This window comes from Neophocaena asiaeorientalis, unplaced genomic scaffold, assembly GCF_003031525.2.
Source record: "Neophocaena asiaeorientalis asiaeorientalis breed wild unplaced genomic scaffold, Neophocaena_asiaeorientalis_V1.1 scaffold39, whole genome shotgun sequence".
In the NCBI taxonomy this organism is placed as follows: Eukaryota; Metazoa; Chordata; class Mammalia; order Artiodactyla; family Phocoenidae; genus Neophocaena; species Neophocaena asiaeorientalis.
Window position 1 is genome coordinate 2,802,577 of NW_020175670.1, and position 25,145 is coordinate 2,827,721.

Consider the following 25,145-nt stretch of genomic DNA (forward strand, 5'->3'; position numbering starts at 1 on the left):
TAGATGGTTCACTATAATCATTGTGTGTACGGCAGACCTCCAGAACTTAGTCATCTTATGTAACTAAACTTTATACCCATTGAACAGCAACTCCCCATTCTCAAAACTCTTAAAGGATTCAGATTCACTGAGGATGCTTTAACGTTTTATAGAGGGAGGAAAGCAGTCTCAAGGAAAGAATTGTGAAGAAAAGATAAGAGATAACAGCTATCTGATTGTTGCGGTATTGATACAATGCTGAGAAAAAAATATATGTTGGGCATTCCAATAGGTCTCAGACTGAGCTTAGAGAGGTCAATTTGCCTTCTGGTCTTTCTGTTTTCACTGGGGTTTTTTGTACAATTCCTTCACTCTAGAACTCACTGCTGCTTTCAACTCTTGGAGTTATTTATTCAGCTAGAATTGCATAATCTCCTTGGTTTCTGTAGTGTAAGTTTTCGATCACCATTCAACTTGATATTTTTACTGCCCAGTCTGTCCAGGCTCTTTAATGTGCCTCTGCTCATACATTTATTTTTTGCTTTCCGTACTTAATCGTATGTTTTTATTTTACATAGGTGAAAGGAGGAAGGACAGCGCTTTACTAAAGTCTGTTCAATAAAATGTTTACTAGCTTAAAGAGTGAACTCAAAAAGATGAAAATCATATTTGAACCTATATTCCCTAGTTGGTATCTTGCCTTTGAACAGGAATTCTGAATCTCATATTCTTTTATTAAGTTCTCTGGCCCATCACGTCTCTTTTCTCTGTTTCTCATTGCAATAGAAGCAAGCCATTTTAAAAACAAACCCTGCTGTGTATGCATAATAAAAACCCTTTAGAAAAACCCCTTTTTAACAGATCATTAAATATTATTGTTTGTGAGGGAGTAAAAATTCAAGATTCCAGAACAAACACATTTTTATTCTTTTGTTTTAATTTTTCTATTAGGATACTTAAACAGAAAGTGCATGCTATTTCTAAAATAACCACCCTCCCCAAATAAAATCCACATGCAAGGAAACTGAATACGTCTTAATAAACAGACAAATAAACAAACAAACAAATGAATAAAATCCTTCCCATATGGCCTAGAGATTTAGCTTGTGGATTAGAGGTGGACCTTCACCTAATTTGAAATTTTATATCTTGACATAAGTTATCAAGTCAGAGCTGGCAAGCACAGTAAAAATAAACATATCCTCCCTAGTTTTATTTCTAATTTCTAATATGATGATGTAGACTTTGCTTTCTTCAGTAGTTGCAGTATCTATAAGTGGGGGAGACTCCAGTTGAACTTTATGAGGATAAATGAGTGAAAGGGCAGGACAATATATCAGTTAGAGTTGAGAGACACAAGGCTACAATAACTGCAGCCCAATTATTCCAATCCTAGACAAGATTTTTGTCTTTTCGGATGAAAAATTTGCATACATTGTATTTTTGGAGCATACCAAACTTCTTATTTAGGGTTACTTTAAAGTTTTCAATATACTTTGTAATTCTATCTTGAGACCTGATATGATGATCCTACTTAAGGAATGCATCATTTTATGGAAGTAGGAATAAGAGGTTGAAGTACAGATTCAAAGGCTACTCATTAAGATGTATTCTGGTGGTGGTGCAGTTCTCTGAAGATCCCTGTGGCTCTGCTCCCAGGTAATTACTTCCCCTGCTAGCAGCTGGCAGGAAACACAGGGCAAATATGAGAGATGACACTGATCGGTATTGACTCAGTAAAACTGTTGTAAAAATAATTAGCAACAGTGCCTTTGGTTAAACACTGAATGCAATTACTGTATTACAATTATGGCAATGATTAGGAACTGTTTTCACAGAGAATATAAGTGAATAGTACAGGGATAATTGCTGGGGTAATTGAGAAATTTTCTTTCTAAGAAAGCTGAGTGGAACCTCTTCTTAAAGGCTGTGTTCACCTTTTATACTCAAAGAGTAAAACTCTGTAATGGACACAGGATTTCTTAGCCTATCACCATTTCCTGGGGCTTCTTTCAATACTGGTTTCTTGAATTCTACCTGAACTTCTTATGTCACCAAATAGGTCAAGTGTGATCATCTCAGCCTGGTCTATGTACCATGTATTGATCTTTGCTATCGTTTCCTTCATTTCTTTTTCATTTATTTCTGTTCTGATCCTTACGATTTCTTTCCTTCTGCTAAATTTGGGGTTTTTTTGTTCTTCTTTCTCTAATTGATTTAGGTTTAAAGTTAGGTTGTTTATTTGAGATTTCCATTATAAAGGTTTTTTTCTAAGTATATGCATGTTTTTGCTATTGTAAACAAAAATGATAGAAATTGATAGAATTAAACCAATAAAGACAAACATTAACCATTCTCATTTGCTCTTTGATCTACAAAATCAGAATCTTCTGTGTTCTCTGTGACCTTTAGCCTTTGCAGTGTTGCTTGCAAAGTATTTCACTGTTTATTAAAGGCACATGGAGCACCCAGTCATTCAAGCAAAGGAGCTGTGAGTCTTTAATCGTTGATTTCACTTTTTTTTTTGTACTTCTCTAATGCTGACATACAGTCATAGTTGTACTAAAATCAATTATAATGTAAATCATAATTTCTAACTAAGTAGTGATCTTTATATATAGTTCTTATTATTGAGTAATTGTAGCTCTAGTTTAGCTCCTTGTTATGGAAATTTTTACCCTAAAAGGAATGCATATATTTGAATTTTTCATTCAAATTGTACATAGTTTGTTTAAGTAAGTTTTATAAAGTGAACAAAGAGTGACCACCCCAGATCACTTTCACTGAACTACATAAAGTCAAAGCAGACTACTCATTTCTGTGAATCCTGTGTTCTCAGCACTTCATGAAGAGTTATTCAATATGCATCACACTGGGGGCATACTCTTTTAGTTATGCTGCCTATATTTAAAAAGTGCTATCTTCAAGCTTTTAATGAATAATCATTAATATATCTTGTAATTAAACATGGTTTTCCTAATGTAGTCCCAGTGCAAATTCTCCCTTTACATAACCATATTGATTGATCTACATAGAAGGCGCTACCAGTACATCTTTTTATCTTGTAATAGTTTCACAAGTACCACCTCACAATCTTTTCATCTGTAAGGCTTTAATGTCAGAAAGGAAGATTGATGTTACTGCTGTTATTGAAATATTAGGTTTAGACTAAAGTGCACTGTGAAGTGACATGAAAAGTTCAAGGCATCTCAACCCTGACAGAATCTACTCATTATTTAATTAGGCTCCAAAAGCTCTTAGCAAACACATCTGGCCTTTGTCAGAACCTTTCCTGATCAAGAGACACACATCATTGAAAGGTTCAGTCTTAAAGATGCCGTATTATACAAATTTAATTCTGATATTTTGGAATATATTATAGAATTTGGCAAGTCATGAGTCCTGAGATAATTCCCTTATCCTCTCTGTTTCTTTTCTGCTATAATTCTACATCTTCTTATCTCTTTCTTAATTATTTTCACTCTGTAAAGTTTAAAGTGGAATTCACATTTAAATATATAATTTTCATTTAAACATACTTGTTTCTTGATCTGTGCCTATCCAGTTAATGTAAAAGAGCCTTTTTTATAGGTCTAAATTTACAAAAATATGTGTTTCAGAAGATATAACAACATAAGCATTTGTTTCAAAATGGGAAAATCTTACATTTGTTACAGATTTCCTGGTTAAAGTGTTTTGGTCCCAGTAATAATCTCAAGGAACTGAGTTAGAAAGCACAATCTGTATTTTTACACATTTAGACTTTTTAATTTGTTTTTTTTTAAATAGACATGTTATAACATAATTGAGTATTACAAATGATCTACAGAAATTATCATAGTCAAGTAGAGTTAGACACTTTTATCCCAAAATTTTCACAGATGTGCATCTGAGTTTAATCTTTTCAGGGCTTGAAATTCATGACTAGTTGTAGATCTAGTTTAGGATTTCATGGCTTTAACAATGTTTTCAGGGTTTTTGAGGCAATGCATCTCAGAGCCTAACTCAGCATAAGCTCTGAAGTCAGACATCTGCCTCTGACTCCTGTTTCTGCCACTTCCAAATGTGACCCATCAGGTAATATAACCTCTCTATGCCTCGCTTTCCTCATGTGTAAAATAGTCATAATAGGTGCTTCCTTTATAAAGTTATTGTGAGTTGTAGGTACAATGCTAGCATATTGCACTTAGCATGGTGCCTGGTCCATAGTAAGCATTCAATAAATGTTCAGTATCAGTACAACCTTTGATTCACTTGGTAAAATATGAACTAAGTATAAAACTGCCCTGCTTGTATTATTATGTTTGCTTCAGCTCATCTCCTTTACTAGTGACACACAGAAAAACATAACACACGGTGATGTGTTGCTATGGGATGGTGCGATACAGTTACTTAACTCCAAAACGTCATGATTTTTTAATTTAAGCACATTTACATAATAAAGCAATATCAACTTTATGTGTGTGTATATCTTTGTGTTTACTTTGCACCCCAGTCTCCTTCTTGAAACAGACCTTTTCCCCCAGGACTAAGGAATGGATGAGGATAGGTCTGGAACAATAGCAGTGCCTTCCCGACCCTGGTCACAGGTTTTAACACAGGGATGGGGGGCCCATGGTTCCGTTAGTAGAATAAAAGTAAGTCCTTGACAGGCAATCATTTCAGTTGAAATGATTTGTTCATAAATACACACTGATTATATATTTATTTCTGCCTAACTCATTCTAAATTTCCCCAACTTTTCTGATCAGTAACATAAAATACTTGTTTATGCATTAAGCATTAAGCATCAGAGTTTTCCAATGACAAATACAACCATGTCACTCAACTTGCTTCAAGAAGAGAGATTTCAGTTATATTTCAAGGCTGTTTGCATCTAATAAAATATCTAAACAGGTTTATAAAAAGGATTTTTCTGGTGAGATTAATATTTTATTGTCTAAAATACTTGTCCAACAGGTGGAACTGGCTAGAGGGATCACTGAGTCAGACACCCCCAACACTGTTAAGGCTTCCTTTCCTCTCTCATTCTCTTCTACTCTAGTTGGGGGCTCGGCACTTAGTCATCTGAAGTCACATCCAAGAGCGTTTCACCAGACATGTAAAGATCTTCTCTTTCTTTCCCCCCATCAACAGTTTAAAATATCCCAGGGATTTCCTGCTGTTGAACTACCCAGGTTGCTTGCCTCCTGCCTGTCATCTTCGCCTTAGAATATGGGGCTGGGCGGGTAAGGTATTATGGTTGTCCCAGTCTAGGTTATAAATATATTCCTTGGGCTTGGAGTCTATTACATAAGATGGTTAGGGGCGCCACATATATTTTCAGACACACATACACACATACACACACAGGCAATAAAGAATTTACTCCATATGTATAAGTATGATACAAAACAGAGATCAACCTATCATTTGCATAGGTGAAGAATTAAAGACAAAAATACACATGGTGTTTAGGATAATACTAATTATCTCTAATTTGGCTTGAATAGGTTGGTAATAGAAAATGAGTTTTGGAGTTTAAACTGGGACCATATCATGGGAAGTCTTGTTTATGTGGTAAGAAATTTGGATTTGTTTTGAAAGCCATTGTCATTTTCAGAGAACAGATACTATAAGAAGAGCTATGTTTCAGTGATATGTATCTAGGTTCTCAGTGTGGATAACAGGAGGTAGATATTAGAGATGAAAAAATCTCTAGAATGTCATTTCAGTAGATTCATTAAGAGGTTAAAAGGTCATTACAAAAGATTAATGAGGATCATAATTGTGAGGGTGACAACTGAAATGAGGGAAATGATTGAGATGCTATCAAAGTGCACTCAGTAGGGTTAGGTAACTGTTCATATGAGGAAGGGATCAATAGAGGGGTAGGAACAGGAATAATGAAGATGACTAAGATTCAAACCTATGAGATTCAGAAGATTGTGGTGCTTTTATAAAAAAGAAAAATAGAAAACGTTAGAGGAGGAACTGGTTTATAGGGGAAAGAATAGTGAGGTCATTCGTCATTTTTTGGCATATGGTGTTTGAAGTTTAGATGTCCAGAAAGCGGTAAAATCTGATGCTAGTATGTCAAAGAATGGTCAGGTGCTAGAGATGTGTATGGAATCAGTTATAGATGAGAGACAGTTTGTGATATGGAATCAGTTATAGATGAGAGACAGTTTGTGATATATGTATATATATAATGTGTGTATGTAGAGTGGGGAAGGTGAGTGTGAGTGTGTGTGTGTGTGTGTGTGTGTGTGTAGAAAGAGAAGAGTGTATTGTGGGAACAGATGTGACATCATTAGGGAACTATAAAATTCATTATGCAAATAATAGTTGATTTACATAATTGGGGAAAACTTAGACTAGACATGATAACTGTTTTCCAAAATCTTAAGGGCTATTATTTGGAAAAGATACAGGATGACATTTTGGCAGAGATTGCAAGAGATTGTGTTTTAGTCGAGAAACTAAGATCCTATAATTCAGATCCAATATCATCCATTATTAAGGATAATACCATGTTCACTTATATAAATGCCATAACTCAGCATTGACCAAGGACCAGACATTAGACTAAATAGACTTGTGTTAGTTTCCAATGGCTGTTGTAACAAATTACCATAAATTTGGTGGCTTAAAACAACAGAAATTTATTGTCTCATAGTTCCAGAAGGGTGAAGGGCAAAATCATTTTCACCAGGCTGAAATCAAGGTGACAGCAGTGCCACACTGCCTCCAGAGGTTCCAGGGGAAAATTGCCCCTTCCAGCTTCTGGTGGTTGCCAGCATTCCTTGATTTGCAGCCAAATCACTCCAATCTCTGACTCTGTGACCACATTGCATCCTCCTCCTGTTATGTGTATGAAATCTCCCTCTAACTCCTTCTTGCGAGGATACCTGTAATTAATTTAGAGTCCAACCGGAAAATCCAGAATAATTTCACCAACCTCAAATCCCTCGTCACAACTGCTAAGACTTTGTCATATGAGGTGACATTTACAGGTTCCAAGGATTAGGACGGGATGTCTTTTCTGGGGCCACTTTTCAGCCTACTGTTAGGCTCTTCCTCATACATAGCCTTCCTTAAAGCAGTTCTAGGAGGGAGGTACTGTAGTTTTAATCCTTCTTAAGCAAAATTGGAAAATGAATCTCAAAGAAACATTTCGGCACATAGCTAGTAGGTGTCAGAAATTTACTTCAAACACTGTCTTGCTGTTTTCAAAGGCTGAGCAGTTTTTCGTTGTCACACAACATGAAATTAAACCCTGCTGTAAACATTTATGTTTCCTTTTTCCATTCACTGTATAGCTGCTTCTATAACAGGTACACTTTTATACATCTCAAAGGGAAAAGAGGTGGCACTCACATTAAACAGTATGGCAGCTGTAAGAAGTGTCATCTCGCTGGCCATTGTTGGAAGTACTTGAAAATGTTTATTGGTAGGAAGGCACTCAGATTCTGAAGAGATCTGACAAGCAAATCCCCTTAGCTATGACTTTCTGCCGGCAATCACTGCTGCTCCTGGGACCCAAGAGTATTAGCCTGGTTTTGTTTGTTTGTTTCCTTTTGTTTTGTTTTGTTTTTGCCTCCTCACAAACTCTGCTTCCTCTGTTGTCATCAGGTTTTTTCTTTTAGTAGTTTGTAACAGGCAAGGATAATTTACAACCAGCATGGTTTTTTGTTCATTTCAATTACTTATACACAGCACACCCTAGGTACACCCCAACCTATAGTTACAGGGCTCCTTTTTATCCTCCCACAGCCATCAGATGTGCTGTGGATACAACCTCTCAATCCTTGCCAAGCACCATGTAGGTATTAAGATCCACAAGTTACAGATATGGAACAAGCATGAGTGGGCTTGTGTTCACAAATTTGAAAGCCAGGTAAATTATCCCTCTTATACAGTATGTGCCTGTGATAAAGGAGGTCATTAGAAGATGGCTACTTCAGCACATGGGGAAAATGTCAGACATCCATCAATAATAAGGTGTGGTGAATTCAAATGTGGGAACCTGGGAATGAGCAGATCTTAATTTCAAGATTCAAAAGAAGCCAGGGCATCTTTCTGGAGTTCTTGTTTATTATTTTTATTTTTTAATACAAAGTGGGTACATGTGCCACAGAATCTTAGCTCCCGTGAGTGAATATGAAGACCAGTTTTAAATGTAGACTTCTTGCAAGGTGTTGGTAAACATTTTGCATGTGACAGGGATTCTGAATGGACAAGTGAACACTTAATATCTTTTCTCCTAGGCATATTTATGTGCAAGCATCAGGTACAATCACATAAGTGATGTAGAATTCTCTGCACAACAAAGAAAAATGTCTTTCATTATTATATGTGGTTCCCCAAAACTTTTCACTTCTCTTTTGTAACCTGAAGGAGATAACATAGGGACTTTCTCGAAAGAATATTTTCACTTACTAGAGAGACTGTGAGGTCCTTCTTATAGATCACTGCTGAAGGTTCATATCTTCACCCTTATTTTTTGTTTGTTTTTGTTATACCCTATGAGCTTAGTTATACTTGGGTTTATCTCTTTTAGTTAAAACAAAACAAAACAAAACTTCTTTGGGGATAAAAAATTCCCTATGTGCTTAGACATTCTTTTGTAGATTATACTAATTTCACTTTATTCAGTTCAATAGTTACTGAATAATTATGAGCCTTGTCATGAGGGTGAAGCTCCAGGAAATACAAAGATAAAATAAAATCTCTGTTCCATAATGACTAACAGATTGTATGAGTGTTTGTGTGTTTGTCTTGTGGGGCAGAACTCAGGGATGCAAGTTAAAATTAGTATAAAAATAACTATTATTTGAGACAAGATAAGCTCAATACATGGTAGACTCAAACAAAGTGCAGTGGGTCATTAGAGAGCAAAAAATAACAAGAACTCACATCCAAATGTGAGAATGGAAGGTTTGATGCTGAAAGCACCATTTGGAGCAGGCTTTGAAAGTGTTACTTTCCTTTGGAGCAAGGAAGGTATACAATCCAGAAGGAGGGAAATAAGCATGGATAAAGCAAGGCATTTACCAGGAACAATAAGTGTATTTTGGCTGATATATTGGGAACATTACAAGATAGGCTGCAATAATCATTTGGGTCACACTGAGGACAGTTTTCAGTGCCAAAATGTGGCACAGAGTTTTCATTCTATGTGCAAAGGAACTATTTAGAAGGTTTCTGTACATGGAATTAGACTTTAGGAATATTTATTTAGCAATGATGTAGGGAATAGTTTGAAATCGCACTAAAATGGAGTCAGAGAACTGGTTAAGAGACAGTAGGAAATAATGAGAAACCAGTTATAAGTGGTGAAAATGGGAATAGAAATGAAGGGGTAGATTCAAGTGCCAGTGTAAGAGTAGAATTAAAAACACTTGGAAAATAATTGGAAATAAAAGATGAATCCATTGGGTAGTCAAAGGTGACTTGGGTATAATCTATAGAAATAACTAACAGGAAGATACAGATTTATAGAATGGGAGGAAGGCAATAAGATTACTTTTAAAACTTCCTCCAAAATACGTTCCATTAAATGTATATTTTCTCGTATATTTTTTCCTAGTGCTACATTACTTTTTCTTATTCACTTATTAGTATCTTTGATTCAATGATAAAACAAATCAGCCTCTTGAACTGAGTGATACAAGGAAACTTAAGACACAGTCTCTGACCTCATGGAAATTACAGTTGACCCTTGAACAACATGGGTTCCAACTGTGTGGGTCCACTTATATGCAAATTTTTTCAATAGTAAATACTACAGTACTACACGATCCACGGTTGGTTGAATCTGAGGATACAGAACCATAAATACGGAGGAGCCGCAGGTATGGAGGGCTGAGTGTAACTTATACTCAGATTGTTCACTGCACAGAGGGTGTCCCTAACCTCCATGTTGTTCAAGGGTCAACTGTATAACCCTTTTGAGAAAGATAGGACACTGGATATGTGACTTTGGAACGGACATTTGTGTGTGGATTATGGGAGCATCATTACTACTCAGTGGTCATTTAGGTGAATATTTAGTAACATAAAAGGTAGTGAATGCTAAGTACCGAACAAATGATATAGTCAGTAGTAGATACTATAGAAATTCAGTCAGTAGTAGATACTATAGAAATTCAGAGGAGTGAAGATCATTTTCATTTTATTAATTTGGTTAAGCAGTTACTCTGATGAAGGCTTCATGATAGGCTACAAAGGCACAGCTTCTGTCTTCAAGGCATTTACAATTTAAGGACAGGGAGATACACTGTAAATAAAAAGATAGAGTAAAAAGTTAACAGGTACAAGAAGAATCAGAAGAGTGGGTTAGTGGCCAATCATGTCAGTGTGGAAGAAGGAATACCACAAAATGTTTCTCTTTTCAAATTACCCTTCTTTACTTTTCTTTCCTATTCACTTTCATTCATAGAAGTGGTCAAGTAATGATAGTAGAGATTATAAAAAACATAAAGAAATGAGTTTAATTTTTCTCATATAAAAATTAGTTTTTAAGTGGTGGAGTGGTGGTGGTGGTGGGATGAACTGGGAGATTGGGATTGACATATATACACTAATATGTATAAAATAGATAACTAACAAAAAAACTTTATAAAAATAAAAAAATTTTAAAAATAAATAAATAAAAATTAGTTTTTATTCATTCAAATAGCCTTTTTACTCTAAGATGAATGCATCTCCCATATGATCTTTAAGTTTCAATTTAGTTTTCAATACTTCAGCTAAGGGGGGAATCACAGATACAGAGGAGGGCTGACTATAGTTTATATGCAAATTTTAACTGATGAATTAAAAATGATCCCCTTTCCTTAGCTCATTCCAATCACCATTTACTCCTGCTCTCTCCTCCTGTCCCATTCACACTTTAGATATAGCTGCATTACTGTGCTTGTCACACTAAGCCTGGACTACTTGATTCCAGGGACTCGTGTGTGTGTGTGTGTGTGTGTGTGTGTGTGTGTGGTGTGGTGTGGTGTGTCTGTGTGTGTGTGTCCTTCCTCTTTAAACTAACACTGTGAGGCCTGGTACATAGTAGCTGCTCAACAAATGTTTATCAAATTGAAATGGACTTTTTCCCTTTTTGACTAAACTGCTTAATACTTAGAGGCATGTGGTGCTAATATTTAAGACAGATTGGTTCATTCTGTTCAAGTACCACATAACCATTCACACACCATTGAGTTTAGTACTATTAAAGGGTAATTTCCCTTCTGGGAATTGTGCCTGTGGAAGACACATTTTACATATTCAGTCTTTTTTATCATCACTAGGCAGGTAAAGAGATTAAAATAAAAGGTTTTTTCAAGTGTGCAGTTATCCACGTAGACCTTACTTGGAAATCCCTGTGTATTCTGAGAAAAAAATAAGGAAGTACTAGTACTGAATGTGTCTACACCCAGCACTACCCAGTAGTCACGTGCCTTTTTTAAAGATAAAAATATTAATGATTAATTTCTGTACGACACTATTCACCCAAATGACTTAGAAAAGCTATCATTTCCTCCTTTTTCTATCAGTGTAATAAAACCCAATGTAATTAATTGAAAACCCCATTTTGCCCAGTTTTACAAGTTTTGGCCCATTGTGATGCCTTCAATGTAGTATATTTTGTTTAATGTAATGTTTTTACTATTACTTTTAATTCACACATTTTAATAACTCAAAAGAGAGCATTTGTGTTTTATTTTCTCAAATAAGTTCCTTTTTGGACATGAGAATTCAATACTTAATAGCCTCTCAAATCACTTATAGAGAACTTTACAGCAAAATTGCTTTGACATCTATTATCTCCTTTCTTATTATGGCTATATGACTAGGAATTACTATTCTTGTTTTTGTTTTTGTTTTTGCGGTACACGGGCCTCTCACTGTTGTGGCCTCTCCCGTTGCGGAGCACAGGCCCCGGACGCGCAGGCCCAGCGGCCATGGCCCACGGGCCCAGCCGCTCCGCGGCACGTGGGATCCTCCCGGACCGGGGCATGAACCCGTGTCTCCTGCATCAGCAGGTGGACTATCAACCACTGTGCCACCAGGGAAGCCCCGGAATTCCTATTCTTATTTCATTTTTAATAGACTAAAAAAAAACTCAGGCTTAGAGAAGTAAGTGACTTGCCTGAAATTCATATGTTCATGGGTTCTTTGTGTGGACCAAAATTAGAATGGAAATATTTGGATTCCTCATTCAGTACTGTCAATATTCAGATAAACGGCTATGCCATACTATAGTCAAATAGCACTGGATGTTTATTCTGTATAATAATAATAATAATGAACACTGTGAGCATTTACACTTGCCGGGCACATCCTGAGTACCTCAAATGTGCTAGCTCACTGAATCCTTGCTGCAACTCAGTGAAGTTTAAACATGAGAAAACAGAGGCCCAAAGAAAGTAAGTAACCTGGCCAAAAAAGCACACCTAGTAAGTCCTTGAACTAGGATGTGAGCTCAGCCAATCTGCACTGTGTTGCCTTAAGCATCATTCTCATTGCTGGTGTTTCAGTGACAAGGGTAGATTTAATGAAACAAATGTAAGTTGATAATGTCTTATAGAACTACCCTTCCTATCAATGAACGTGGAAGAAAGTTATCCTTGAACCCTGTAATTCTGTGAAGTACTTAAGTTGAAATTGAATTTGTTTCTCCATTCTAAGAGGTAATTTCTATTAATGGGGACTCTTTCATGTTTTATATTTAATATTTGATTAGAATTTTACTACATGGAAAAGTCTTTCCTATTCATTATATAATTTAGAATTATAGAACTTTATAACATAAATGAATCTAGGGGCCAAGCCAAAAATTTTAACCAGCAAGGTCAAATATTAGAGAGGTGATATGACCAGCACAAAGTACTTGCCTAGAGAGGCTGAGACAAGCTCAGACTCAGATCTTCCAAGGCTTTTCCCACAGTGAAGAAAGATGTGAGCATAATAAAGGAACAGAATGTATGTTACATGTGTGTGCATGTGTGTCCTGACTGTTCTTTTAAAAATTAGTTGTGGAGCAGCATGACCTAGGTAGCTGGCTTGCAGGTCTCCTAGGTAAGGCTATAAATCCCCCTGAAAGACAATCAACTCCTGGATGAAAATCCTAGTCTATTTAGTGGCACATAACCAAATGAAAAGTGGAAGATTTAATTTTCCAAATACTTTTTGGAAAGTTTCTAGCTGCACATATATATTGGACTTTTAAATAACTAATTCCTTTTTAAAATTAAATCTTAAATAGGTGTGAGATTTGCTTGTTCACTGATTTGTTGCCTATTCTAATAATTATTCATTAGTCTCTTTATGTGATGGAAGAAAGCCCAGCTGATTAAGCCACCAAATCATACTTCATTTTCTTTTCTTATGCTGTCTGATTGGTGCTGCAACTCAGAGGGCAAAATGCTTTTAGGAAGATCACTTAGATATATATTTGATTATATTATTATCGGAAGAAACACAGAGAAGTTTCTGGCAATCATGCTGTTCCCATATATAGAGGACTTAGTGCTATTTAAATTATTATTCATGTTGTGCTAAGGCATTTCAAGGGGCTTTGGATCATTGAATGGAATGACGTAAAGTTTTAAACTATCCCTGGAAGCCTACAATTAGCAGGCATCCACAGAAAACTAAGCAACCAGAGTAAATGATTATTTCCTCTTAATTCATTTATTTTTCTTACATTTCATGTCATAAAAAACACATAAATCATTTTATTGTTATATCTTTGTCCCAATTTCAATCCACTGTTATCAGTAATGATTTAAAGTATGCTTAATCAAATAGCATTTATAATATATATTATGCCTCATCAAAAATTCTGACATAAATCAAAAGGAGACTATTACCCTTAATGATTTATACAAAGAACTATCATAGTATTCTATACATTCAAAAGTGGGTTCTTGGGCTTCCCTGGTGGCGCAGTGGTTGAGAGTCCGCCTGCCGATGCGGGGGACACGGGTTTGTGCCCCGGTCCGGGAAGATTCCACATGCCGCGGAGCGGCTGGGCCCATGAGCCATGGCCGCTGAGCCTGCGCGTCTGGAGCCTGTGCTCCGCAATGGGAGAGGCCACAACAGTGAGAGGCCCGCGTACCGAAAAAAAAAAAAAAAGTGGGTTCTTCAAAAAATTAAAAATAGAACTAACATATGATCCAGCAATTCCACTCCTAGATATTTACCCAAAGAAAATGAAAATACTAACTAGAAAAGATGCATGCACCTCTATATTCATTGCAGCATTATTTGCAATAGCCAAGATGGGGAAGGAATCTAAGTGCCAATCAATACATGAATGGCTAAAGAAGATGTGGTATATATAAGGGAAATAGGTGAGGGAGATTAAGAGGTACAAACTTCCAGTTGCAAAATAAATGACTCACAGGTATGAAATGTACAATGTGGGGAATATAGTCAATAACTATGTAATACCTTTGTATGGTGACATAAATAGACTTATTGTGGTGAATACTTTGGAATGTATAGAAATATTAAATCACTATGTTGTGTAACAGGAACTAACATAGCTCTGTAGACCAATTACACTTCAAAAACAAACCAAAAATTGTGGACAAAATTAAGTTATGCATTTTCTCTTAAGTAAACATCTGAACCTATTTGGTCTCTTGATTGGGAGTCCATCTTGCCAAAGATAACTTAAGAAGTAGGAGGGATGAGAAATAAAAGTGTAAATTTATTAATTCTTGTTAATATCTGTACCTATTCCAAATTCTTTTTTGGAAAAAAAAAAAGGTGCTTTTAAGACCATAGAAAATTCGGGTTCCCACCTCCATTTTTTTTCATAGAGTTTAAAGTCTATAGTAGAAGATATTCTACAGTGCAGCATGCTTTTAAACACTTTATGTTATAAAATACCATAAAATAGTCTGTGAACTTCACTGGAGCACCCATTATGTGCTTCCTTTAGATCCCAGCACAGTGCCTGGAACGTAGTGGTGCTCAATAAAATTCTGTTGGCTAAGCTCATCAATGCCTTCTTCAAAGAAGTCTTCCTTGAGATTCCATCTCATACTAGAAACAAGAGCAATCCATTTCCATCATACATATGTTGCATCCTACTGTATTGTGGAGTCTGCATTTGCTTGTGTGTATTTTGGGGAGGGGATGGGGAAGAGTCTTATTTCCATGAATAAATTATAATGCCATTAGGCATAATAACTGTATATATGTAATTTATTTAGTTAACACATGGACTTTATATAGCTCTGTATATAAACAGCTAGCCTAGCTCATTAAACAGTTTTTCCCCAGTGAATAAAAACAGAATGAACCATTTGCTTTGGAGGTACCTAGTATCCTCTTTCTGTACTGTCTTCCTCTCTGATGTTATTACTTTTCTGCCTGGGTATCTTTATCTAATGCTCTATTCCCCTGCCTATTAACAGGAAAAAATTCTCATCAATCATTTATCCTTAAACATAAATTGGTTTTCCCAGGTATTTGCAATTTAATCCTTTAGTCATTATTGGGAATGAAAATCTTAGATTCCTCTATGGAGATTTCTGGTTAAAGAAATGCAGAAGATTGACAGAAAGGGTAAAAACCATTTATTTATATCCTACATTTTACTAGGCTGGTGGGCATCATGCCAGCTTGGGATCACATTCTGCCATTAAGATAATTAGATAAGCAGATGCTATACCTCCTTCACCACTCTGACCTCCATATAAATACATACACACAAACCCTTCAGCAAACTTAAAATCTCCAGAGATGGGACTGAACATATGTACATTTTTTTTTAATTACAATGATATACTCTCAATGTTGAGAATTACTGTACTAGGCCCTTTTGTATGGTATTTTATTTAATCTCAAAATAACCCTATGAGGGAAGTACTACTACTACCATTTTATAGATAAGGAAATTGAGACTTAGGGAAGCTAAGTATCTTGCTCAAGGCCACAAGACTATTTGCCAGAGAGCTGGAATTTGATTCCAGTTCAGTAGGACTTCAAACTCACTCCCTTTTCAATATTATTGCCACTAAAACCTGATGCCACTAAAAAAAACCTGATCCTACAAATAACACCCTTCTAGTCAGTGGATGGTTAATGACCGGTATGGGTCTATCAGTCAAGGTCCCAGAAGAAAGAGAAGGCATATCCAGTTGAGTAATTTGAGCACAGTTGAATATTGTCAGTTTGTAACAGTGTAGGCAATACCTTCATGCCAGTTACAGTGGAAATGGTTGATACCTGTAGGCCTGAAGATGTGAGCCTAGTTTAATGGAATCCAGAAAGAGGGGTGGCAGAGGGAGGGGGGGAAGGTGAGAGAAGTGGAGAGAGCTGCCAGACAGGGCTGTGCCTTTTGGTCCAAAGATGAAACCAGATCACAGAAATCCTGGGGGTGAGGTCAGGTAGTACATGATCTTGCCAGTCTTTATCACTGGCTGAATCCAACTGAAAACCACAAGGCAGGGGAGCCTAAGGACATGGTTTGTGCCCATATCAGCCACTAAAGACAGTGGAGGGTACAGAATGGATGTGGGTAAGTCAGCAAGGAGTATTAGGAAGTGTATCTTCTCCACCCCCATCCCTCAGATTCACCCCCTTTCTCTCTTACCATAAGTGAAAATGGCAGAGACTTAAAGGAAACAACTGTTTGTGTCTGTTTTCTTTAATCCATGGTTGCAAATGCTTCTGAAATGTATTAGTGCACTTTCTTACTAAGCTTTCATAAGCATCTGCATTTGTTCTGCTTTTACTGTATTGTGGACAAAGGAAGTATGAAATATTGGTTAACACCGTCTCTCAAATAAGTACACATTCTTTAAAGCTTTTCGGATTTTTTGTATGTTTTTGGTTAGGTTAATTCAGATATAGTTTACATTCAGAAAAACCCATCCATTTTAGCTCTGCAATTCTGTGTTTTCACAAATGTATACAGTCCTGTATTTAACTCTACAGTCAAGATATAGAATATTTTCATCACTCCAAAAGTTTCTAAAGCTTTTAAAAATCTTTAATCCCACTCAACTAAATGTCTGGTATCAATGTTTTTTTCTTCTGATTTTAAATAGGAAAATTGGTGATAACATCCAACAGTGGGTAGTACTTAGTAAGTGCTATTATGAAAAGTATTTTTGTTGGTTTGTTTCCCCACCTTCTGACTTATATAAACTATTCATATTGGTTATTAACTCAATTCATGTATGTTAGACTGAGGAAAGGCTCATAATCTTGACTGCATGTTGAAATCACCTGAATTTATTAAATGACCTGATGGTCAGGTAGCATTTCATTAAAGCAGGATGTCTGGGGTTAAGACCAAGGCATCAATAATCTAAGCTTTCCAAGTAATTCCATATGTGGCTAAAGTTGAAACCTCTGAATTAGATCAGTTCTCGATTCTGGCTGCACAGCAGAATCCCCTAGGCAATTGCTTAAAATATTGATGCTTTTCCCTTCAATTCTGATTTATATAACTTGTTCATAAAAGTTGACTACAAGAAAAAAATAAGATTTGGGCAACTTATATTTCTGAATGGTTGGGCTCCAGTTAAATCAAGGTTTTATTATAGTTCTGGGTATGTGGTGGTATTCAATAAATGTTAGATGGAGGTCCTAATCCCACAGCACAGTCAAAGAGAATAATATATGCTCCCTCTTGGAAATAAACTGTTTGTGTATTTGAAATAATTGTCTTGGCAAACTATCACTTTCTGAAAATTGTCCTCCTAGGTAATTTACCTCAAATGGTAAGCCTTTTAATTTAAGAGAATACTATATTTCAACCCTAGTTTTCAGCATAATATTAGGCACATATATATTTTACATCACTTTCATAATTCTCTCCAAGGAAATAGACAGGAAGCAAGATTAAGAGATGGAGGATAAGATTTAAACCAGCCTCTCTCCTAGAAGCACAAATGATGCTATTGCACTTCTGGGCCTGGAGAATGCTGCTACTTTGTAAAACAGAGCAATGGTACTTTCTGCTTTTTTTTTTTTTTTTTTTTTTTTGCGGTGCGAGCCCAAGCCGCTCCGCGGCATGTGCGATCTTCCCGGACCGGGGCACAAACCCGTGTTCCCTGCATCGGCAGGCGGACTCTAAACCACTGCGCCACCAGGGAAGCCCACTTTCTGCTTTTATAATGGTGAAATATATATGCAAAGGACAACTAATGCCATTCGCTAAAACAGAACTGAACTGTCTAGTGAAATAGTTATGGGACTAGCAAAATATTTATATATGATATCTTTTTCAGATTTCAGGAACTAGTAACTGAAATAACAAAAATCTCTTTTGGCATAAAGTTACTGAAAATCTTTTATGGCATAAATGCTCATCAAGCAAACCTCCCGAATTTTATTGTTATAAATAATTAATCACCATGTTGCATGTTTCAATATACATTAACAACACCAGGTGTTGTATTTAATCCTTCAAATATAAACTAGTGCAACAAACGGCATTTTTCTTAAATGTTCTTGGTTTAATATAAAAAATATAAAGCTTGCTTAATTTGACCTTCCCACTTCTTACTCAGTTTTCCTACTCCTTTTTTCCTTTTTAGGACCATCTCAGAAAATAGTGTCACCTAAACAAGAGCATGAAGATAGGAAACATGACAAAGTCACAGATAAAGGAAGTGAGAGTGGGACTTCCTGTAATGAGCTCTCCACTTCCAGTTGTGACAGCCACTCAGAGGCAAGCACTCCCCAGGACAACCCACCCAGTGCCCAGCAGGCGACAGCTCACCAACCTAACACCTTAACGTTGGATCGTCCTTCCAAAAAAGCACCTGTGCAATGGATGCCCCCACCAGACAAACGCAGAAACAGTGAACTCTTTCAGACACTCATCAGCAAATCCCGGGAAACCAATCTTTCCAAAAAGAAAGTCTGTGAGAAGCTAAGTGTGGAAGAAGAAATGAAAAAGTGTATTCAGGATTTTAAAAAAATCCACATTCCAGATTATTTTCCAGAGCGCAAACGCCAGTGGCAGTCTGAACTGTTACAGAAGTATGGGTTATAGTAATTATCACATTCCTGCAGTATTTCAATGACGTCCAGTGTTTACTACGGTGTCACCACCTGACTGTGTACTAACAATGGTCAGTGTGATTCTTGCTGCTCTTCCTTTTTGTGAACAGTGGATGTGGGACAGTATTTTCTTTCATTCTTTTTATTGTTGTTGTTGTTTTTAGAAATATGATTTTTAAAAAAGAAAACTCATAAATGTTGAATCAAATGGTGTTCCTGATTCAAACCGTTTTGCAAGAATGAAAGCAAAATGTGCATGACCAAGAAGCTTAGAATCTTGATTTTTGAACTGTGGTCATGTTTGTCATTTTGTAAGTCACCAAAAACAAAATCATCATATCACTCCAAGTAAAGTGACAATATGGATGAAGCCACATCAAGTAAAATGTTAGATCATGGTTTGGGGACCCAAATCCAAAACTGTTTAAATGTTAATGCAATAAAACAAATATTATGTTTGCATGAGCACAATGTTACAAATAATTCACAAGACGTAGGGAAGATTTGTTTGCTGCTTGGAAAGAAAAAAATTATGAAAAAATAGCAAAAAAAAAAGAAAGGTTCAGGCAAAGCCTATAAATGTAAGCTGTCTAGGAGATTGAATCTTATTTGTTCTGGATCTGTGATATTTTTGTGTATGTGTATGGTGTTCTGTATGTATGTTAAGATGATGTAAATATGCCTTATAATCTTGTGTTATGACACTGACATTCATCTATTAATGCTAGTCATGGTTATTTCTGTGAAATGAGTCCTTACATCAGGCTGTGAAAATTGGTATAATGATGCTCTGAAAGATCTGACTATAATGTTAATCAAAATAATTGAGGGAAATGGTAAAGAGCTTTATGTATTTGTTTAAAAAAAGGAAAATATATTAGAATTCCTTGATCTCTATTGACTCTTCTTTTAAAATATTCAGTTGTTACATTGTCTTCAATTTTCCTTTAAAATCCCAAACTGGTGAATGATATGTTCAACCTTAATGTTGACAAGCTAGAGACTTGCTTCCAGGACATGGAAGCAAACTAAATGTCTATCGACAGATGAATGGATAAAGAAGATGTGATACATATATACAATGGACTATTAGCCATCCAAAGGAATGAAATTGGGTCATTTGTAGAAATGTGGATGGACCTAGAGTCTGTCATACAGAGTGAAGTGAGTCAGAAAGAGAAAAACAAATATCATATATTAATGCATACATGTGGAATCTAAAATAATGGTACAGATGAACCTATTTGCAGGGCAGGAATAAAGATGCAGACATAGAGAATGGACATGCGGACATGGTGGGAAGGGGAGGGTGGGATGAACTGGGAGATTAGGATTGACATATATACACTACCATGTGTAAAATAGATAGCTAGTGAGAACCTGCTGTATAGCACAGGGAGCTCAGCTCCGTGCTCTGAGATGAACTAGATGGGCGGGATTGGGGGGGAGGTTTAGGAGGGAGATCCAAGAGGGAGGGGATATATGTAAAATATAGCTGATTCACTTCATTGTACAGCAGAAACTAAACATTGTAAAGCAATTATACGCCAATTAAAAAAAAAAGATTGGGAATAAAAAGAGCTCTGTCTACTAAGGAGTCAGAATCACTTCCAAAGATACCTCCCAAAACAAAGAGAGAGGGGAGAAATTGTCCTAGCTTCCCACATTCCAATTCCCCACGAACACTTTCCATTGTCCCAATATAAGTAGAAGCAGTTAGCAAAGGAACCTAGGAAAATTAATTTGATAGAGGTGATCCCCCTGTGATACAAAGCCTAGCAGTGCAAGGCAGGGAATAGATCTGAAGAACACTTCACATCTACTCTATTTTTTCCCAACACAAAACTTCAAATAGAATTGCAATGGTAAGAATTTGTCTCTTAGTCTGTTGAGCACTTACCGTGCACCAAACATTTGGCTCAAAGGTTAACAACATATTCAAGAAATACAAATTACTAGCTATTGCCCTTGGGAAGAAGCTTATGGTCTGATTCTGCCAAATCATTACACATTCACCAGAGGCTAGATCCTGGCTGGTCCCAATTGGGTTTACCATAGAATCAAGGGAGGAAGCTAGAATGAGGACTCTTCCCTGAAGAAAAGGGGACTCCGAAATTTAAAGATGAGTTAGACTAAAACTGCTGTATAAAACTTCTTTTCCAAAGAATCAGGAGATAAAATCTGGCGGATCACCATAAGTCAAAAGAGCTGGAAAGTCATTGAAGTTGAGTATTTTTGGACAATACCTTTTGTTTGATATACAGTATTTACTTAACTTGTGACCTGATGTTTTATTATTAGTTCAAGTGGAAACATAAATTGAGTACTAACTAAGATGAGAAAAGGAAACAAAAGTGAAATTGTGAGATTTTCAGTTTTGGAAAAATGGAGTAGATATACTTTTCCTTATTTCTCCCACTAAGTATAACTGAAAACCCTGGACATTATATACAAACACACTTAAGAGGCTCTGAAAGGCCCATAAAAGAAGGAAAGCTGGCTAGAAGCATTGGGATCAAAAAACAGCATAGTGACAGAATTTCTTGGGTTTTCTTTTTGTCTATATATCGCTGGAGCTGGTAACCCAGCAATACTAACAGGTGCAGAAGAAGCAAGGCCCAACAAAATCCTGCTCTCTGTAGCCAAAGGACCAGGAAAGGTGCAACTTAGCAAGACAGAAAACATTTATATAACAGCTGCTGTGCTGTGTCAGGTTGCAGGTAGGTAGACACAATTGTATCGCATAGTCATTTTAAGGCTCCCTACTTTTTTTTGAAGAACTTAGCAATTTTAGTTTCACAGCAAAATTGAGAGGAAGGTACTGAAATTCCCCGTGTACCCCTTACCCTCCAATATGCACAGCCTCCTCCATTATCAACATCCCCCATCAGAATTGTACATTGTTATAATTGATGAACCTACATTGATGCATCGTTATCACCCAAAGTCCATAGTTTACATTATTGTTCGCACTTAGTATTTTACATTCTGGGGGTTTGGATAAATGCATAATGACACGTATCCATCATTATAGTATCACACAGAGTATTTTCACTGCCCCCCTAATCATGAATGCTTATTCATTCCTCACCCTTCCCCCAACCACTGGCAACTGCTGTTCTTTTTACTGTCTGCATAGGGTTGTTTTTTTCAGAATGTTATATAATTGGAATCATACAGTACATAGCATTTCCAGATTTGGCTTCTTTCACTTAGTAATGTGCATTTAAGGTTCCTCCATGTCTTTTCATGGCTTGATATCTCTTTTTTTTTTTAGTGCTGAATAATATTCCACTGTCTGGATTTACCACAGTTTATTTATCCATTCACCTACTGAAGGACAACTTGGTTCCTTCCAAGTTATGGCAGCTATAAATAAAGCTGCTATAAACATCCATGTATAGATTTTTGTTTGGATGTAGTTTTCAACTCCTTTGGGTATATACCAAAGAGTGTGATTACTAGATCATGTGGTAAGTGGATATTTAGTTTTGTAGGGAACTGCCAGACTGTCTTCCAAAGTGGCTATACCATTTTGCATTCCCACCAGCAATGAATGAGAGTTCTTGTTCCTTCACATCTTCATCAGCATTTGGTATTGTCAATGTTCCAGATTTGGGCCATTCTAATTGGTTTGTAGTAGTATCTCATCATTTTAATTCACACTTCCCTGATGATGCATAATGTGGAGCATCTTTTCATATGTTTTTCTCCCACCTATATGTCTTCTTTGGTGAGATGCCTGTTAATGTCTTTGACCCATTTTTTAATCCAGTTATTTGTTTTCTTATTGTTGAATTTTAAGCATTCTTTATGTATTTTGCATAACAGTCATTCATCTGATATTTCTTTTGCAAACGTTTTCTCCTAGTCTGTAGCTTGTTTTCTCATTCTCTTGACATTGTCTTTCACAGGTAGAAGGTTTTAATTTAATCAAGTCTGGCTTACCAGTTATTTCTTTCATGGATTGCATTTTTGGTGTTATATTAAAAAATTCATTGTCATACCCAAGATTTCTCCTGTGTTATCTTCTAGGAGATTTATAGTTTTGCATTCTCCATTCAGGTCTGTGATCAATTTTGAATTAATTTTTGTGATGGGTGTAAGGTCTGTGTTCAGATTCATTTTTCGCATGTGGACGTCCAGTTGTTTTAAAACCATTTGCTCCACTGTTGCCTTTTCTTCTTTGTCGCAGATCAGCTGACTATATTTATATGGGTCTATTTGGGGGACCTCTATTTTGTTTAATTGATCTATTTGTCTTTTCTTTTTTTTTAAACAATACCACATTTTCCTGATTACTGTAGCTTTATGGTAAGTCTAGAAGTTGGATCACATCAGTCCTCTAACTTTGTTCTTCTCTTTCCATATTGTGTTGGCTATTTTGAGTCTTTTCCCTCTTTATATAAACTTTAGAAACAGTTTGTTGATATCCACAAAAAAACTTGCTGGGATTTTTATTGAGATTGCATTGAATCTACAGAACAAGTTGAGAAGAACTAACATCTTGATAATGTAGACTTTTCCTATCCATGGGCATGAAATATCTCTCCATTTATTTCGTTCTTATTTGATTCAGTTCATCAGAGTTTTGTAGTTTTCCTCATACAGAGATTGTACATATTCTGTTAGATTTATACCTAAGCTTTTCATTTTAGGGAGTGCTAATGTTAATGGTAGTGTGTTTTTAATTTCAAATTCCCCTGTTCATTGATAGTATATCGAAGTCCCCCACTTTTTGAAAATAAAATCCAAAAACTTTAGTATCACATTATAGGCCCTCAATACAGTGGCTTCATATCAATTTGCCTTTGTGTGACAATAGACCACTTCCAAAACTTAGTGGCTTAAAAAAACAACAACCATTTATCAGCTCATGATTCTGAGAATCGGCAATCTGGACTGAGATCAGCTGGGCTGTCCTTCCACTGATCTCACGTGGGCTGACTATTCTGGACAATCAACTGATAATTTGTCAGTGGTCAAATAAACTATAATGGTCTCACTCCATATTTGGCATTGACAGGTTTCAATCAAGGTGCCTCAATTCTCTACGTATCCTCTCCAGATATCTGACTGAGATTTGTTCACGCTTGGTTGTTCCAAGAATGTAAGACAGGAGGTTGCAATGATCTTGAGGCCTGGCTCCAAACTCATACAACATCACTTACCCTGCATTCTTTTGGTCAAAGCAAGTCATTTCACATTCAAGGGATATGGAAATACACTATACCTCTTAATGGGAGGAGCAACAAAGGATTTGTGGCCATTTGTAATCTACTATAGAACCAATCCATCCTTTGCAGATTCACAACCAGAAGCAAACTGCACACCAGTTACTAGTGACTTGCTAAGACTCTACTGCACCTGGATGTCACCATCCCCCCACAAAATGCACACAAACTTCTTCATTCACATTTGAAATCTTTCCCATACTGCATATTTCAGTTCAAATACCACCTACTTTCCAAAGCTTTCTTTAATCCTTAAGGGCAGAATTATTAATCATTCCATTCTCAGAAATATCAGAGCACTTTAAAAACATCCTCTTTTGCTCTACATATTATTTATGTTTTATAGTATATAAGAGTAATGATATACATTTGTATTTTCCATTGTTCTGAAATATTTTTCATATAGGTTAAGCTCTTACTTTTCTTTGTATGAGGGGACACAATTAAGTAGACAGCTTCTGGCACACAGTAGGTGTGAATGATTTTGGCAAACAAGTAAACATCCTTTTCAATGTAAGAATTTCCTTAACAGTCCTTGGTAGGTACTCTTCCTGCCTCACTAGGCTTGCTAAAAGCTATTTTACAATGTTTTCAGGCCAAATCCCACTCATTGGTCCTACATTTCTAATCTCTCATGAGAGATGAATCAAAAGACTATTTTTAAAAATATTTCATAGTTTGTTCCAATTTGGATGAATGTGATTTAAGCATCTCTTGCTAGAGATGCAATCACCAGGCCTTAAAATTATGTCTTCTCCTCCACAGTGTTTACCTTTGTTTGCCATAAACATAACCTGTGACCTTGTATATTAGTGTTTTTAGTACAGATTAGTTAAGCAAATATTACCAAAGTATTATGTTCATTAAAAATGGATATAATTTGGAAGAGTTTCTTATAAAACCCTTAAACATAAATCTATTTTT

At 36.2% G+C, this 25,145-nt stretch overlaps 1 protein-coding gene across 1 annotated transcript in view; it reads left to right on the forward strand.

Moving 5' to 3' along the window:
• The window catches only part of KCTD8 (potassium channel tetramerization domain containing 8), a 254,994-nt gene extending 235,125 nt beyond the window's left edge, over positions 1-19,869 (forward strand). The window contains exon 2 of the mRNA XM_024731707.1: positions 18,519-19,869. Within this exon, the coding sequence (XP_024587475.1) occupies positions 18,519-18,979 (461 nt within the window). The 3' untranslated portion in view covers positions 18,980-19,869. The remainder of the gene's footprint in view (positions 1-18,518) is intronic.
• Positions 19,870-25,145: the final 5,276 nt, after the last annotated feature.